This window comes from Sinocyclocheilus grahami, unplaced genomic scaffold, assembly GCF_001515645.1.
Source record: "Sinocyclocheilus grahami isolate Dianchi unplaced genomic scaffold, SAMN03320097.WGS_v1.1 scaffold1083.1, whole genome shotgun sequence".
In the NCBI taxonomy this organism is placed as follows: domain Eukaryota; kingdom Metazoa; phylum Chordata; class Actinopteri; order Cypriniformes; family Cyprinidae; genus Sinocyclocheilus; species Sinocyclocheilus grahami.
Genome location: NW_015506262.1, coordinates 236,853 through 253,162, shown reverse-complemented (window position 1 = coordinate 253,162; position 16,310 = coordinate 236,853). Strand labels below are relative to the sequence as shown.

The window sequence follows — 16,310 nt, the reverse complement described above, 5'->3', positions numbered from 1 at the left end:
ATGGATGGATGGATGGATGAAAAGATACATGGGTGGATGGATATGTGGGTAGATTGATGGATGGATGGATGAAAGGATGGATGGATGGATACATAGGTAGATGGTTGTATGTATGGATGGGTGGATGGATAATGGATGGATGGATGGATGAAAAGATACATGGGTAGATGGATGGATACTTGGGTAGATTGATGGATGGATGGATGGATACATGGGTAGATGGATAGATGGAAAAATGGATGGATGACCAGATGGATGAAGAGATGAATCGATGGATGAATACATGGGTAAACGGCTGGATGGATGGTTTGGTGGGTAGATAAATGGATAAATAGGTAGATGGATGGATGGGTAGATTAATGGATGGAGAGATGGAAAGATAGTTTGGTAGATGGATGGATATAGATGGGCAGATAGATGGACGGGCAGATGCATAGATGGATGGACAGGGTAGCTAGATGGTTAAATGGATGGATGGATGTGCAGATGGATGGAGGGTAAGATGAATGGATGGATGGACAAATAATGCTACTGACTTAGTAACCTGTAACTTGAATACATTTGTGCAAAATGTAACCAATACATTGGTGATATTTTTGAAGTTAGTAAAATAGTTACAGGTAATTGTAACCCAACTGTTACTGACATTAATTACATCATGAGTATTGAACACTGCAAATGATAACAATTTCCCACTCTAAATTTGTGTTGCTGAATATCCTCTGAAGTACACAAGATTATGTAAGTAAACTGGGTTGTGAATGCCATTTCAAGTTGACAGTGTGTTTTCACCAGCAAGTGCAACTCATATTTTCCTCATAACATGTAAAAATCTTGTTTCTCTTTTTTTATTCTTACCGCTCTTGCATTGAAGACTCCCCAGAGCTATAGTTTAGGTTTGGTCTATAAAGTCTGTAAATTAATAAAATGAGGTTTTGTGGAGCTCTAAGTGGAAACAGAGCTCAATAACAAAAGTCCAAGTTCAAGATCAGCTACTCAAACAGAAGTTGTGGAAAGTGTGTTAACGGTAAAAGTGTGTGTGTGAGAGAGAGAGAGGTTCAGTCTAGAGCGAGAAGTCAATAGTCTGAGTCTGTAAGTCTGGTTAATGAATACCGCCCCCTCAGGGTGATCCCTTCATGTAAACGCTTCATCACAGCGGCAGCGAGAGACTGCATATCTCCCAGGGGCACGGCCGCTCGCCGCTCGCCGCTCGCCGCCCATGACTTTACAGCCTATCAATATCTCCCATCCTCAGGTAAAACACACACACACACACAAACAAACTTGGTCGGCTTGATGCAAACACGACTAGAACCTACATTTGTATTGGTTTGTTCCCACCTGATTTATTCCTGTGTGTCTGGCCTTTCTTAATTTCTACTCTTTAGTAGCTCATTTTGGGGTATTACCATAGCTGATAGTCTAGTTAGAGAGAGAGGACTAATGAGGATTACATTAGTCAATGCTGACTGCAGCTACTCTAATCACTCCTAATCAATACTGTTGCCTATTCATGTTCACCAGTGAGTTTATTCTCAACATTATTTAGACTTTATTCTCGTAATTTAACGAGTTTTTTTTCTTGAAACACGACTTTTTTTCTCTTAATTTAGTGAGTTCATTCTCAACATTCCATTTCTACTTTTTTTCTCGAAATGTACCGTTTTTTTAAATAAACATAACGACTTTATTCTCGAAATTAAATTCTCAACATTTCATGTCGACGTTTTTCTTGAAATTTAACGTGTTTAATCTCGCATTGGAATGATTTTTAATCTTGAGATGGATTCATTTTTTTTTATTATTGCTTGGCCCTAATCCTCTTCTGTACAATAATGATATAATATATTAGAAAATATATAATAATGATAATATATATTTTATAATATGTATCATTATAAAATAATGATATAATGTAAAGACCAAGCTATTTGAAAAAAAAAAACATAAATTTGACAGTATTTTTACAGTAAAATTACATAATGATGTTAAACCATATACAGTTTAAGGTAACTTACAGTTAACCAATTAATAACTTTTACTGTAGCATTTTTACAATGTTCTTTTTTCCCCCTTTTTTCAATTTTTTATTTTGTTTTTACAGTGCATGGTATATAATGAAATATACTGTTATAAACTGTCATTTTTACTGTAAATTTAATATGATTTTATTGTTTGAGTTACATTGTTATTAGAATCAGTTTAATATAAAATGTCAACGAAATGTTCTCTCTAGTGTATCTGTATAAGTTTGTGTGTTTGTAGAAGTGGTCCTGCTTCAGTTAGTTCAATTTGTTTGATTCCCATCTTATATTGTCCAGATACATAGTGTAATACATCAGTTTTAAGTTCCTGGCTGCTTCCATGAATATACGGCACGTTTACCTATTTGGCTAGACATCAGACATGGTGCAGCGCTTGGTCTCACAGTGATGTTGATCTCTGCTGATGTGATGGCTGATGGCAGTGTGATTTAGACTTCCACCTGAGCAATCACAGGTGCTGTGACGGAGCCAGACGGCTGTGTCTGCGTCTCAGCTGTAAGAAGCTTGGCCTCCAGCAACAGACTCTGAGTCATCCCTAAAGACACTGACAGGCATTGAAAGGAGTCGTCTGTGGCGTGAGCTGATATTGTAAGAAAGCTTAATTAGTGTGAGGTAACTATGAAGTCTGTGCCATGTGATTTAGTGTAAATGATTCCAGTTTTCCTTTCATTTTCCTTGAAGTTACTGCCATGTGTTGTGTTTGCTAAGGCATCACTATTGCTCATACTTAGGCGTTTGCACAATTATTAATTTTTGACATGCAATCGTTTGTGCTTCGGACATTAATGACACCATAAATCATGTGTCTTACTTATCAGACTATTTTTCTCTGGCTGAGAAGTCATGCAAAATGGTATGACGTGTAAGTTTTATAGGTTTCATAGTTATATCACCCAGTAACATTTATTTTTTTTAAATTCAGAGGTTGTCATAAACTCTTCTTATCTGTCTGACATTACCGTGACCGGCTCGTACAGGGAAAGCTTGTCTCACCACAGATTGTCTTATCGTTGTAATTATCCTCACAGCCACGCACTCACGCATATCTGTTACAGCGACTTGGCCTGGAACACTTCAAACCATCAGTGAGAGGTCACAGGGGAAAGTAGGCCACAAACACAGGTCACTCTTCCCATGTTTAAAGCAATGCAGTGGTGCCATGAGCTCAGAGGCCGCCAGAGGACGCTAAAGCAAAACATGCATCTCTTTCAGCTTCAGACATAACAAGGCCAATTTTAGCTGTGCAGTCTTACAAACAGACCTTAAAAACGACAACAGTTAAATGGCGTAAACTTTTCATCTTTGTAAACACGACTGAATTAGGCCTCATGTCCTTTGTTTTAGAGACATAAACATTTCTTTGTTTTGTCTGTTCACACAGATAGTGTGTGTTCCTTTACATTAGTTAGAGTTAGAATGTTGGGCAGTTGTGTTTGGGCGTCACAAAAACACCTCTGGGTCACATTTCACATTAAAGTAAAATAAATAAATAAAATTAAAAATAAAGAAAGAAAAGCAAGTGTCCACTTCAAATCTTACACACCTAAAATACATATCTTTAGAATTATTATTCTCAGCAGTGGTTATTATTTACTGTAATAGTCATTCTTAACTGTACGAGTTTCACAATTTGAGTTGAATTACTGAAATAAATTAACTTTTCCACGACATTCTAATTTATTGAGATGCACCTGTATGTAAAATCAAATCAGTTTAGAGGTAGTGACAGAAATACTATGATGATGTATAAAAAACAGCATTGTTATTGTTAACTAAAACTATTAGAAATCATTTTCATTATTTGAAATAAAGCTGAATAAAATAAAATATCAGAAAAATGTAAAGCTTTAACCAAATTTAGAAATGTTTCCATGTCAACTAACTGAAATAAAATACGTTTAACTTAAAATTTAAATAAAAAAACTTAAAATGAAAGCTAAAAATAATCAAATACAAGCTAATTAAAAATATGAATAAATCTGATAACAGTATATAAATAATACTAAAATAACACTGATAAAGTTTAATTTAAAAATGTAAATAAAATAATGTTAATAGTAATAATTTTAACATTACAGTAATAATAATTTCAGTCAAGTGAGTCAAGTGCTTAAACTATCATGAACATAATGTCACAAAAATGTATTTAAAATTGTATTTATTTAAATTGGCTTCATTTTTATAAGGAAAATTCTTTTGATTTTTGGAATGAAATATGTGCAAATATATAATGAATCTAAAATATCAAAGTATATGGCATTCATTTGAAACTTAAGATTTTTGAGCAAAATATTGTACACAAAAAAAAAAGAAGTCTGAAATTATAAAACAATAATATAATGTTCAGAAGTTTTCAGTCAGATTCTGGTTGTCAAACATTACTACAATTGGAGGAGAACTGATGCATCTAAAAAGCACCGTGACATCAGTGAATTGCTAAGTTGTGATAAAAGTTCTAGAATCATATTTTCAGATGACACTTGGTGTGATATTTTGTGATGCAATGCCATTAAATTCACAAATTAAGTGCGGCTTAAGTGTCCAAATACTTTTGGGGGTGCACTGCGTTTCACAAACTCAGTTTACTTCACTTTGCCCACTCAGCCGGACATTCCCCACACCAAACCGCCCCGGATATATTTATAGACCGCAGACAGTTTGGGAAAGAAGGGGGGTGTCTGACACATCTGCTGAATATCTGCTAGACTGTGGGGTCAGCCCAAGGTTAAAGCCTCTTCAATGCCTGCCTTGATTGGTCATGGCTGGCACTAATGAGTGTGTGTGTGTGTGTGTGATTCTAACCGCCTCTATACACACACACACAGTCCCATTGAGGGTAGAGCAACCTCTCCCTCTCTCACCACCGCCATTGTCAGCGCCAGTCTCCCCTCCCACCGCTCCTGTCTGTCTGTCTGGAGCTGCTCCCCTCTCGGAGGAGGAGGGAGGCGGAGGAGGAGGAGGGCTGTGAGCCTGAGACCGTCACAGAAAGCCATTCTTCTGAATGAAAGCGAGAGGAAAAGACCGTCAAGATGCTGGGAACGTATTTACCGTAGTCTAGCAGCAGAAACTGCGTCGGAGAGTCGCGAGAATGGCATGAGACGTGCGTGCACCGAGACCGCAGGCTGCTGTGGAAGTGTTCCTCAGTTCCTGTGAGGGCCGCGGCCGGCGGCTCTCTTCCCCCGTGTGTGTGTGTGTGTGTGATTCTAACCGCCTCTATACACACACACACAGTCCCATTGAGGGTAGAGCAACCTCTCCCTCTCTCACCACCGCCATTGTCAGCGCCAGTCTCCCCTCCCACCGCTCCTGTCTGTCTGTCTGGAGCTGCTCCCCTCTCGGAGGAGGAGGGAGGCGGAGGAGGAGGAGGGCTGTGAGCCTGAGACCGTCACAGAAAGCCATTCTTCTGAATGAAAGCGAGAGGAAAAGACCGTCAAGATGCGGGGAACGTATTTACCGTAGTCTAGCAGCAGAAAGTGCGTCGACGAGTCGCGAGAATGGCATGAGACTCTGCTGTGGAAGTGTTCCTCAGTTCCTGTGAGGGCCGCGGCCGGCGGCTCTCTTCCCCCCCGTCCCGTCACTTCCCCGAGCCCCCATGCGAAACATCACGGTCCCGGACAGCAGCTCCAGCAACAACAATAACAACAACGCCAACTCCAATGACACATGCTCCTGCAACTGCACCCTATCCCAGCCACAGGGAATGGATATATGTAAGTAGGGCGGGTTTTTCTCAGCCGTTTTCGAACGCGGAGGGAATGTAACGCGAATCCCAGAACTCTTACATTTGGTCCAATTTAGAACGCGCAGCGAATGAAAATAGAATGTTTTTAACCTGTGTTAACTAGCATAACAGTTTCAGATTCAATCGTTTAATTCGGTCCGCATTCGAAAATGGATCAAATGTAACCGTAGCACTTCCGAATCCGTTATTATGGCACCATGCTGTGCGAATATGTCAAGATTCATCTGAATGTAAATGTCATTCTCAGGTCGAATTATTGCGGTATTTGACCGTTATTTGTCACTAACTCACTTGCACACCCATCGAATTTGGTTGTGGCGTATTAAACTATAAATTCAGCGCCCCCAAAATGCGACGTGTTTGTCAGAAATTACTTTTTAATAAGCTTCTGATGTATTTTAAAACGTTTGACCGATTAAATATATTAATACAAATGAGTGTTGCTGATGACTCGGGTGTCTGGGAGTGTTTGGCACTGGAACACAACTCAATGCATCAGTTGAATATTGCTGGTGTTGCTGTGGGGGCTGCGCACAATATGGCAAGCCAATTTAACATTTATTCCTTATAACTAACGTCTGTTTTATGTTACGCATGCTTTTTTCTTTATTCTTTCTTTCTTAATTATTAGTAGGTAAGGAAATAGTGTTTAGTATCTTTTCAGTTAGGGACCAGTATTTATTAGGTACTAGCACCGATTTATAAGACACTAGAATTTTACGAAACTGTTACTAGTTGCATTTCTTATTAGTGTTGGGCGATATGCTCCATAGTCATATCGTCCTATTGTTAATCTGTGATATTGCCAATACACGATATCATCATGCTAATTTATTTAATTATTTACTTAGGGCCTACGTAGTTTTATAGCCAAAGAGTGAACCAACTCCACCAGTGAACCAGGTTAAGGCTACAGCAGATACACATTTGATCTTTTTAGTAAAGTAGCATATAGATGTCATGTCATTAAAGGGGTGGTTCATTGCGATTTCACTTTTTTAACGTTAGTTAGTGTGTAATGTTGCTGTATGAGCATAAATAATATCTGCAAAGTTATGAAGCTGAAAGTTCAATGCAAACGGAGATATCGTCTTTTAAAATTCTGGCAGTTTAATGCCTACAAAAACGGCTGGTAGGGACTACAACGAGTTACTTCCCGGGTCCGTTACGTAACAAACCCAGACAAACCCCACCCTCGGGAAAAGGCAGCAAAGGGGGCGAAGCCATGCTGCGCTGCTTTAGAGAAGAGGAAGAAAAAACTAGAGGTGCACATAAAAATCTATTCATATATGAATCGCGATTCTGTCTTCTAACGATTCTAATGGATTCACAAGTTTCAAAATCAATGTTCTAAAGCAGCGGTTCTTAATACTGTTCCTCGCATCCCCTGCTCTGCACACACTCTGCCTCTCTCTCTCACTCTCTCTCTCTCATTCAGCTCAGCTCTAACAATGAACTGTTCCAATTGTACACTTATTTTCACATAGCTATGAGAAGCAGGGACGTTTAGACGAGCAGCGTATCTAAAAGTATGAGACAACAACAAACAAAAACCATAGGCCTACCATTAAAAGCCGTGCTTGCACAGGTTCTGCACGATCCTCTTCAATAATATCCTCTGCTTCTCAATCGGGCTCAAACTGATAAGTGATACTAATGATGCCGTTGTTTACAATACAACCGGAGCACATGCCGCCAAGGTGAGGGGCGGGACGTTAGACGCGCACTAGAGGCGGTTTAGCCAATCACAACACACTGGGTTAGCTAACCAATCAGAGCCCATCGCTTATTTCTGAGGGAGGGGCTTCATAAAAGAAGCAAATGATCAGTTTCAGGGACAGAGCGGTGTGGAATAAAGGTAAATTATGTGGAAAATAATACGTTTTAAAAAAAACGAAGCATTAACACATGTTAGACTGCACCCCATAAACACAATCAAGAGTAGAAAAAATCCAGTGAACCACCCCTTTAAAATATTTTTAATATGGCTGAATATGTATTTAACACGATCACAATTTAATAAAAACATTGTAAGTTACTAATTATAATGCTTACATTTCCTCAGTTATTCAAACAGCAGCTAGAGAAAACGAGCAAAGAATATTTACATTATCAAAGAACATCATCACTGACTTCAGTCTAGTGAGAATTCACGAGAGAGCAGAAATCAGTCAGCGAGCACGCACTCAACAACAAAACTCTGGCGTTTCAGCGCTGACTCATCTTAATTCCTCTTGATTGGCCAATGTATTCATAAGCTCAACAGAATCGTATGGGATTGGTTTTAACACTGTAAAACGTGTAAAAATAAATATGATGGAACAAAATAAGCACTGATATTATTTATATAATAATACTAGCCTAATAATAATAATCGTCTTGATATTGTCAAAGGCATCAGCCACAGGTGATATCTCTGACTATAGGGTTTTTACTTGTCATTTGTATTCTAATTGGTCAGAATGGCTACTTTACTGTTCAGTTGAAATGTTATTATTTCTTATTAAATTAAAAGTTTAGTTCATTGTAACAATTACACACTAGCGTGTAATAAATAAGCACTAATGTATACTTAGTTCACACCAGGATAACTGGAATAGATACTAGCAACTATTTTAATAGATTCTAAGCATGGTTGGAATAAGTATTGGTATATAATGAATAATTGCTAGTAAAAGTAGTCACTTGGTAATGATTTAAAAATAAGTACAAATGTTAAACCAGCTTGCCATAGTGCACACATTCTTTAACTCTATTCCTTCTGTTGGGTTCCCAGACAAACACAACTCGAGTTGTCCAGATGTGCTTATTCTCACCATTAATGTACAATTGAATCACATTTTTCATTAGCATTTATGCTAAACATGTGAATTACATGCAGTTAATGTGATATTATTTTGTGTAGCTGCTTGTAGCTGTGTCGTGTTGTCGTAACAGGGTGAAGTGTTGTTGTAGATCTCAAAGATATGTGTATGTCCACTGGCGTTATTGCTGGTAATTGGTTCACTGTGGTCTGGACCGGGCAGCCAGCCAGTCAGTCAACCCTTCCCCCACTTCAGGCCAGACTGTCTTACTCAAGTCCGGCTGAGACTCCGGGCTTTCTGAATACACAGAGGACAAAAGGGCCTGTCATAATCAGTACTCGCACTGGCTATTTCTGCCGCAAATGGGATGAATTATTAAAAGTAAACCTTCATATAAAAGAATCATCCCTCTTTTCAAAGCCCCCTGGTAGACGGCACTGATGTCATGACCCAGAAACTTTTCATTTGCTCATGAACTTGAATTGATTTCTGGTCTGTGATATGTATGATGTATATGCAGTGTCCCTCGGCTAATGAGAGAATCAGGAAAAAAGGGAAAAGGCTTTGAAAAAAAAAGGGATTCGAGAAATTTGATTTTGTAGATCTCATGAAAGCGATATACTTTTTTACCCTGAAAAAAAAAATTAAGAAGAACTTGTAGTTTGTGTAAAGAATATAAAGAACTGTTAAGAATTTTGCATTGTTTATTAGCCAGGTGGAATTTTGCATTATTATGACAATCCCCCATCAAATTTCCATAACCGCAAATGCAAAAGAATGTTTTACTTTTGAGTTTTTTTGGTTGTCTACTTTTTGTAATTTTCAAAAAATCACAATGATTATACTTTATTAATATATTTTTAATTAATGTACATTTATAACACTATACTGTTTGTTATATTACTTTGCCATTCAATTACAGAAAACTAGTGTTTCTAATATACAACAGTACAATATCTGAGGGAGTGATGGCAAATTTGACACCTTTTTCTTTTCTGACGTAATCAGTCTCTACATTTTTTGCTTTTTTGTAAAGTCAGAGAAATGCTATTGTTTGTTATTATAGAAATTAGGGATGCACCGATACCACTTTTTCCAGTAATCGCCCGATACTGATACTTTTATTTTTGTCAACACTGCAATACAATAATTTACAAATATTTTTCATATTTAATATAACTGTTTAATTAAAACCAACCTAAATTAAAGTCTGTTTTTTTTATGAAAATGACATAATGCAAACAAATTTAATGACCCTGAAATACACTTTATTTTTCTTAAACAAAATATGAATTCTTATTTCATGCTTTTGATTGTGAGATTAAATATGACCCATATTCATTCTTGACAGTTTCAACAGATTCACTTTTACTGTTATTATTATTATTATTATTAATTAATTTATTTGGATTAGTATGCCTGCTGTGTGGTCTTGGCGCACAAACTGTGTGTATCTTACTTGTTCTTGTTCCTAAATGATAAAACATACCAACCCTACACTGTGTGTGTATATATATATATATATATATGTATATTTGCGTATGTGTATGTGTGTGTGCATGTGTCGGGACGTGAGGGTGAGAGTGCATTTGTGGGTTTCCGTGTCTGTGCTGTGGTGTTCGGGACGGGCCGTGCAGACAGTGGAATGCCTGGTGACTTGGCGCTCAGATTCTACTGCAGTGCTGGCTGCATTCAGGGCTGGAAAACCGGAGGAGCCAGTGACACAGGAGACATGCTCGAAATCTCAAAAAGGACACAACTTTAATAGAGCGCCGTGTGGAACAGCACTGTTGTGTTGCTAGTCATGCTGCACGGCAAAAGAAATGCACGATCATTGCGTCTTTCTTTCTAGCTTGCAAATGGCTGCACAGGGTTAGTGTAGTCCATTTCCAGTGGGGCAGCGGCCAAAGTAGAGCACCAGAATGGAGAAACAGGATATTGGACTGGCATTCGGCTCACTAGTGCGCTGCAGCTCACGTAGGGGACAAAACACCATCCTCGTCAATATCTGATCTCTGCATCAATTTGGCACCTTTTTTATTTTCCACTGGCTGGCCGGAGCTTGGCCGGAGCTTGGCCCGGACTTGAGGGTGAGGCTTGAGACGGGACACAAGAGTCGAGTGTTTATTGTCAGAGGCCAGAGGGTCTGTCTGTGTTGTTAACTATTTATTACAGATGCTGCCTTTAGAAATGTGGTAGTAAAAGTTTAGCGTGGAAGGCTGTTGTGTTTTTAAGCTTAACTTAACATGTTTTAAAATGACATTAAAGTTAATACAGTCCGCTTAGGTTCATAAGGTTATATCTTGGCATTGGTTTTAGTGCAAGAATTATGGGAATAGCTATCCAAATTTGGCCAATACAAATAGACATGTTTTCATTTGAACTTTTAACCATAGTTGACTGTTTAACCATAGTTTTTCTGTACAAACAATTTACACTTAGAAATTGCTAGTACATTTTTTGCAAATAATCACAAAGAAATGGCAAGTAATACATTGAACTAAACTTGACATTTTGAAGTAAAAAAATTGACTATTTTAAAATGTACTCCAATAATGTTTTTTTTTATTTACCACAATTTAGAAAAATATTTTTTTAGTGTAACAGTGTATATTTAAATACCATTTATTACAAAAATGCTCAAAATAATTACGTTTACTAAAATCTAGAATGCTAGTGAATTGAAGCATTATAATATAGTGTAGAAAAATTTAATAATTGCTTAACACTTTGTAAAGTATATACCAATATCCAGATTTGTTCAGTACTGTTAAACTTTATTAATATATTTTTGTCTTATAACTGATAACAGTACATTGGTTGATATTTAAGTATATACTTAAACTCCAATTTATAATTTTACACACTGCATGCAAAATTATTTTTCAAAACAATATTAAATTATTTATATATTCACCAAATAGTGGCCTATAAAAAAGAAAGAAAATGCAAATTTTGTCCAGTATTGGTTTAGGATCACCAATAAACTGTGAAACATTTCATTTTAACAATTTACGTTTTTAATCATCTTATCATGCAAGCTCCACTTTATGATTTTATATACTACAAGCTAAATTATTATTCAAAATAATATTATATTATCTGTATATTCACCAAGTATTGGCCTAATCAGATACCAGTAACAAAAATAAAATAAACTGTGCAGTAGGGCTGTCAAAATGGCTGCAAAACTAAATTTGAATTTTGTACTTAAATATGATCAAAATTCGAATTATGTTCGAATTTAAAATGCACAATTTCAGTTATGGTGAAGAATAGCTTTTGGCTTCTCTCCTGAGGCCACAAGAGGGCGCATCGAGCAAAATATTATTAATGCACGTTTCTTCAACGCATAAGATAAAATGATTCTGTGAAAAAAGTGCATAATGTTTATAAACCATTTATAATTAATTAAGTTGCTTAAACAACTATAAACAAAACAGCATCATGTTTGTATGCATAGTTTAATACAAAGGGCCAAAAGCCAATCACACACATTTTTATTTTTACATTTAAAAACATGTGTTGCAGTGGGATGGGGAAAAAACCCCGCCATAAAGTCTCGATATATGTTTTTTTTCAAAGCTAAAGTTGCATTAATTTTACATGGCTTTCTAAACATGCAGCTCCTTTGTGCGAGATGCGAGTGCAACGGTGATAGATGTCCCTCTAGAAATGTGCGAAATATGTGTTCTGTGTGAACGGCTTGGTTTCAGTTTGGATGTAAACAAGATCTTCTCCGCATCGATGTTCTCTTTTTCCGCAATATTTTGAATGAACAACGCAGCAGCGCCGCATCTAGTGGCTTCAACTGGATAGACTAACAAAAACATTATAATGCAGCGACACTTACATCGTCATTGCATCTCGTGTGCCACTGATAAGGCTGCCTTCTTAATGCACACCTAAAATTCGAATGCAACATTTTTGCATTCGAATGTGGATTTTTATTTCAAATTCGACGAATATTCGAAATACGAATTTATTTTGACAGCCCTACTGTGCAGCATTTTAGTTTCATTCATTATTACTACTAGCTCTTGACTAAGTGAAGTTGCAGAGAGTGTGTAGTAGTGATTCACATTGTGTGTGTAAGTGTTTGTGAGCAGAGCAGTTGTGTGAAGTGTGTGAACACATAGGAGAGATCAGTAATTGCCTTGTTAGAGAGGTGTCAGTCAAACGACCCCGTGGGTCCTAGCGCTCTATCCTGTACAATATGCACACTCTGTTCAGCTCTTCTTCTCCAGTGTCGCTCTGGGGTAGACTCAAGGTCACACCCCTGCCCCAGTAACCCCGGGCAGGGCAATCAAAACTGAACTTTACAGGCCCACCCCGGCCATAACAGCGCTCCATCCAATATTCGAATGCACCTAATGCACGAGCGGTGTGTGCGCGTCTGTGAGCGAGTGTGATAAGGTCACACCGGAGGTCAGCTGTCAACCCCTCCTTCTAATCTTTGTATGGCCTGCTCTCGCTCCGAGGAGGGTGTGTGTGTGTGTGTGTGTGTGTGTGTGTGTGTGTGCTCGGTGTCATGTCAAAAGGGTTTTAAGGCACACAGGGGGTGGGTCGGCCTGCTGAGGGGTAACTAGATTCATCTTTTACAACAGTACTAAAACGAAACGCACTAAATCGCACCATTCTTTGTATGGCCTGCTCTCGCTCCGAGGAGGGTGTGTGTGTGTGTGTGTGTGTGTGTGTGTGTGTGTGCTCGGTGTCATGTCAAAAGGGTTTTAAGGCACACAGGGGGTGGGTCGGCCTGCTGAGGGGTAACTAGATTCATCTTTTACAGCAGTACTAAAACGAAACGCACTAAATCGCACCATTTCATTTCCGTCAGATCATTAAACCTACCGAAGATCCACTCCACCAAGATAACAACGCTGTGCTAATGAAATGTGTCTCTTGGACAGCAACTGAAAAACGTCTCTCTTTGTGACTGGCAGGAAGCTACTTTGAAACAGTAGCTTCCCAAGCTACAAGCTGCTTATAATTACATGTAGTTCAAAGGACTACAGACAAGCTGCTTTTGACAACAAAAAACACTGTAAAAATGATTTTATCGGAGTACAGTTTACAAGAAAGTACTGTTTTTGTCTTTCTATTTTAAAATCTCATGGTTAATTCAGCGTTACTTGCTGTTTCTTTGTAATTATTTGTGAAATGTATTATTTCTGAGTGAAAATTGTTTCAAAATAAATCCTACTCCATTTATTTTCAGTGTACAGTAGAAGTAAACAATGCAATAATGTATAATTTAATCAGAACCTTACTTTTCTGGCACAGAACATCTCAATTTAGGGCACTAACAAGATTAAACTTCATTACACTAAAGAACAAAACTAAACTAAATTACACCTTACTTTGTATAACCGAAATGTTAGTATTTAACTAAATAGCTGAAAAAGAAGACCTAAATCTGTGGATTGTTTTTATATCGATTCATTCACGTAAACCACTTGAACAAACTGATTCACTAGAATGAATCAGAATCGCCAATGCTTTTCCCCCCAAGACTTATCCATTTCAATACAATCTCTCGTAACTATTTTAAATTTTTTGCAAATTTGTAGCTAATTCATATGAATTTGTACGGTCTCGTTCATATGTTTTCCTATGATCTGCTTGTGCCCCACCGAAGGTTAGGTTTAGAGGTGGACCTTCATGCTTGTTTTACTAAAAACAATCAAATGAATTCCTAGGAAATCATCCCTGCTCAGATTTCTCATGAGACCAGGTTAGACATTTTAAGAGCACACTTGTTTACTGATTATCCATTAAAACCTGTGATGTTGCGTTAATCGCACTACAATATAACTTGTTGGAAAACGTCATGAAAACATTCAAGGAAATGTTCATGGGAAAGCTTTTGAAAACATCTGAGCTACTGTCGTACTGGTTAAAAATTTGAAAATTAAAAGTTAATCCATCTATATTTTACAATTTCACTCTTATTACTTCAAAATTTCATGTTTAATTCAGTGCATTACTTGCCGTTTTTTTGTAGTTATTTGTGAAATTTATTAGAAATTTACTAAAACTGTTTTACCTCCATATTTTTCAGTGTAGTTGAGTTAGCATGTCTATTTTAGTTACTCTCTGGTGACTGGATAGCCTCAAACCCAGCCTCTGTTTGTTTGTTTATGTGAGTGTTGTTGGGTCGTTTCGCCACGGTATTCCGGGTGTCTTTGGAAGGCAAAGAGGGGGCAGCTCCGGGTGTCACCCTCCACTCGTTTGCCCTCTGACAGCAGCAGCTGAGCCTCACCCGCAGCAGTCAGCCAGCCTTGACATTGGCCATGGTCCCCTCCTTTGTGTCTGGCCCCCACCCCCACCCTCTGGGACTCTCCACGGGCCCCGGGGACTGGGCTCAGAGGAGTTTGGTAGTCATGCTGGGGGTTCGGCGTTGTGTGTTTTGTACGTGTCTGACAGAGTCGTATGTGGACAGATCCACGTATGTATTCATGCTGTCTGATGGGGGTGTGCTGATAATGGATAGGGTTTAAGAGTCTCTCGCCTGTGTTTGGCTTTTGTGTAACCAGAGGACCAGACTTGTGTCTGATGTCAGCCCTTTTTATTTGGAGGTCGTTTCCTTTAGGCAGTCACACAACACAGTGGGAGTTGTGTGTTGTTCGGTGTTTTTTTTTATTTTAGGGATTGTATTGTGATTGTATTTAGTGAATGTATTGTGTTTATAAAGGCAGTTTCTGATCTCACTTAAGGTTCTGATACAGGTTTTTCAATAGCTAATATAATGTCAAAAAGAAATAATAAATATTATATATATATATATTTTTTAAACTATTTTCTCAAAATTCACCACAAATACACTACTGTTTAGAAGTTTGAGTTAATTAAAAAAATTGAGAAAAAAAATGAAGCAGCACAACATTGATAATAATAAGAAATGTTTCTTGAGCAGCAAATCAGCATATTAAAATGATTTCTGAAGGATCTTGTGACACTGAAGACTGGAGTAATGATGCTGAAAATTCAGCTTTGATCACAGAAATAAATTACATTTGAACATATATTACAATATAAAACAGTGGCTCGGCGTTGTGTGTTTTGTACGTGTCTGACAGGGTCGTATGTGGACAGATCCACGTATGTATTCATGCTGTCTGATGGGGGTGTGCTGATAATGGATATAATGGAAATAATTTTTTTTTTAACTATTTTCTCAAAATTCACCACAAATACACTACTGTTTAGAAGTTTGAGTTAATTAAAAAAATTGAGAAAAAAAATGAAGCAGCACAACATTGATAATAATAAGAAATGTTTCTTGAGCAGCAAATCAGCATATTAAAATGATTTCTGAAGGATCTTGTGACACTGAAGACTGGAGTAATGATGCTGAAAATTCAGCTTTGATCACAGAAATAAATTACATTTGAACATATATTACAATATAAAACAGTTGCTTTAAATTGTAATAATATCTCTCTGTTTTTGCTGTATTTGTGATTAAATAAGTGCAGCCTTGGTGTGCATAACTTTTGGAAGCTAGTGTATATTTTAAGTTTATTTAATTTTGATTTAATTAGATTTAAAAACTAACATTTGTTTTGGTTATTGGTCAAAATGGCCAAATAGTAGTACATTTATTGGCTTTTATTGGTCAAAATAAATATTGATCTAACAAAATATTTCTATGTATGTTTAAATGCAAGTTTGAATTTTAAATGCTTTTTTTTTTGTTTCTTAAAAAAAAAAAAAAAA

The 16,310-nt window shown here is 37.4% G+C and overlaps 1 protein-coding gene across 2 annotated transcripts in view; it reads left to right on the top strand.

Moving 5' to 3' along the window:
- ldlrad4a (low density lipoprotein receptor class A domain containing 4a) overlaps positions 1–16,310 on the top strand; it is a 106,314-nt gene that overhangs the window by 65,767 nt on the left and 24,237 nt on the right. Inside the window, exon 1 of one of the 2 annotated variants that reach the window (XM_016252035.1) lies at positions 5,391–5,755. The exons of the other annotated variant lie outside the window; for it this stretch is intronic. Coding sequence (XP_016107521.1) covers positions 5,638–5,755 — 118 coding nt within the window. The 5' untranslated portion in view covers positions 5,391–5,637. Of the gene's footprint in view, positions 1–5,390; positions 5,756–16,310 lie in introns of those variants that run through there. 2 annotated transcript variants of the gene reach the window in all.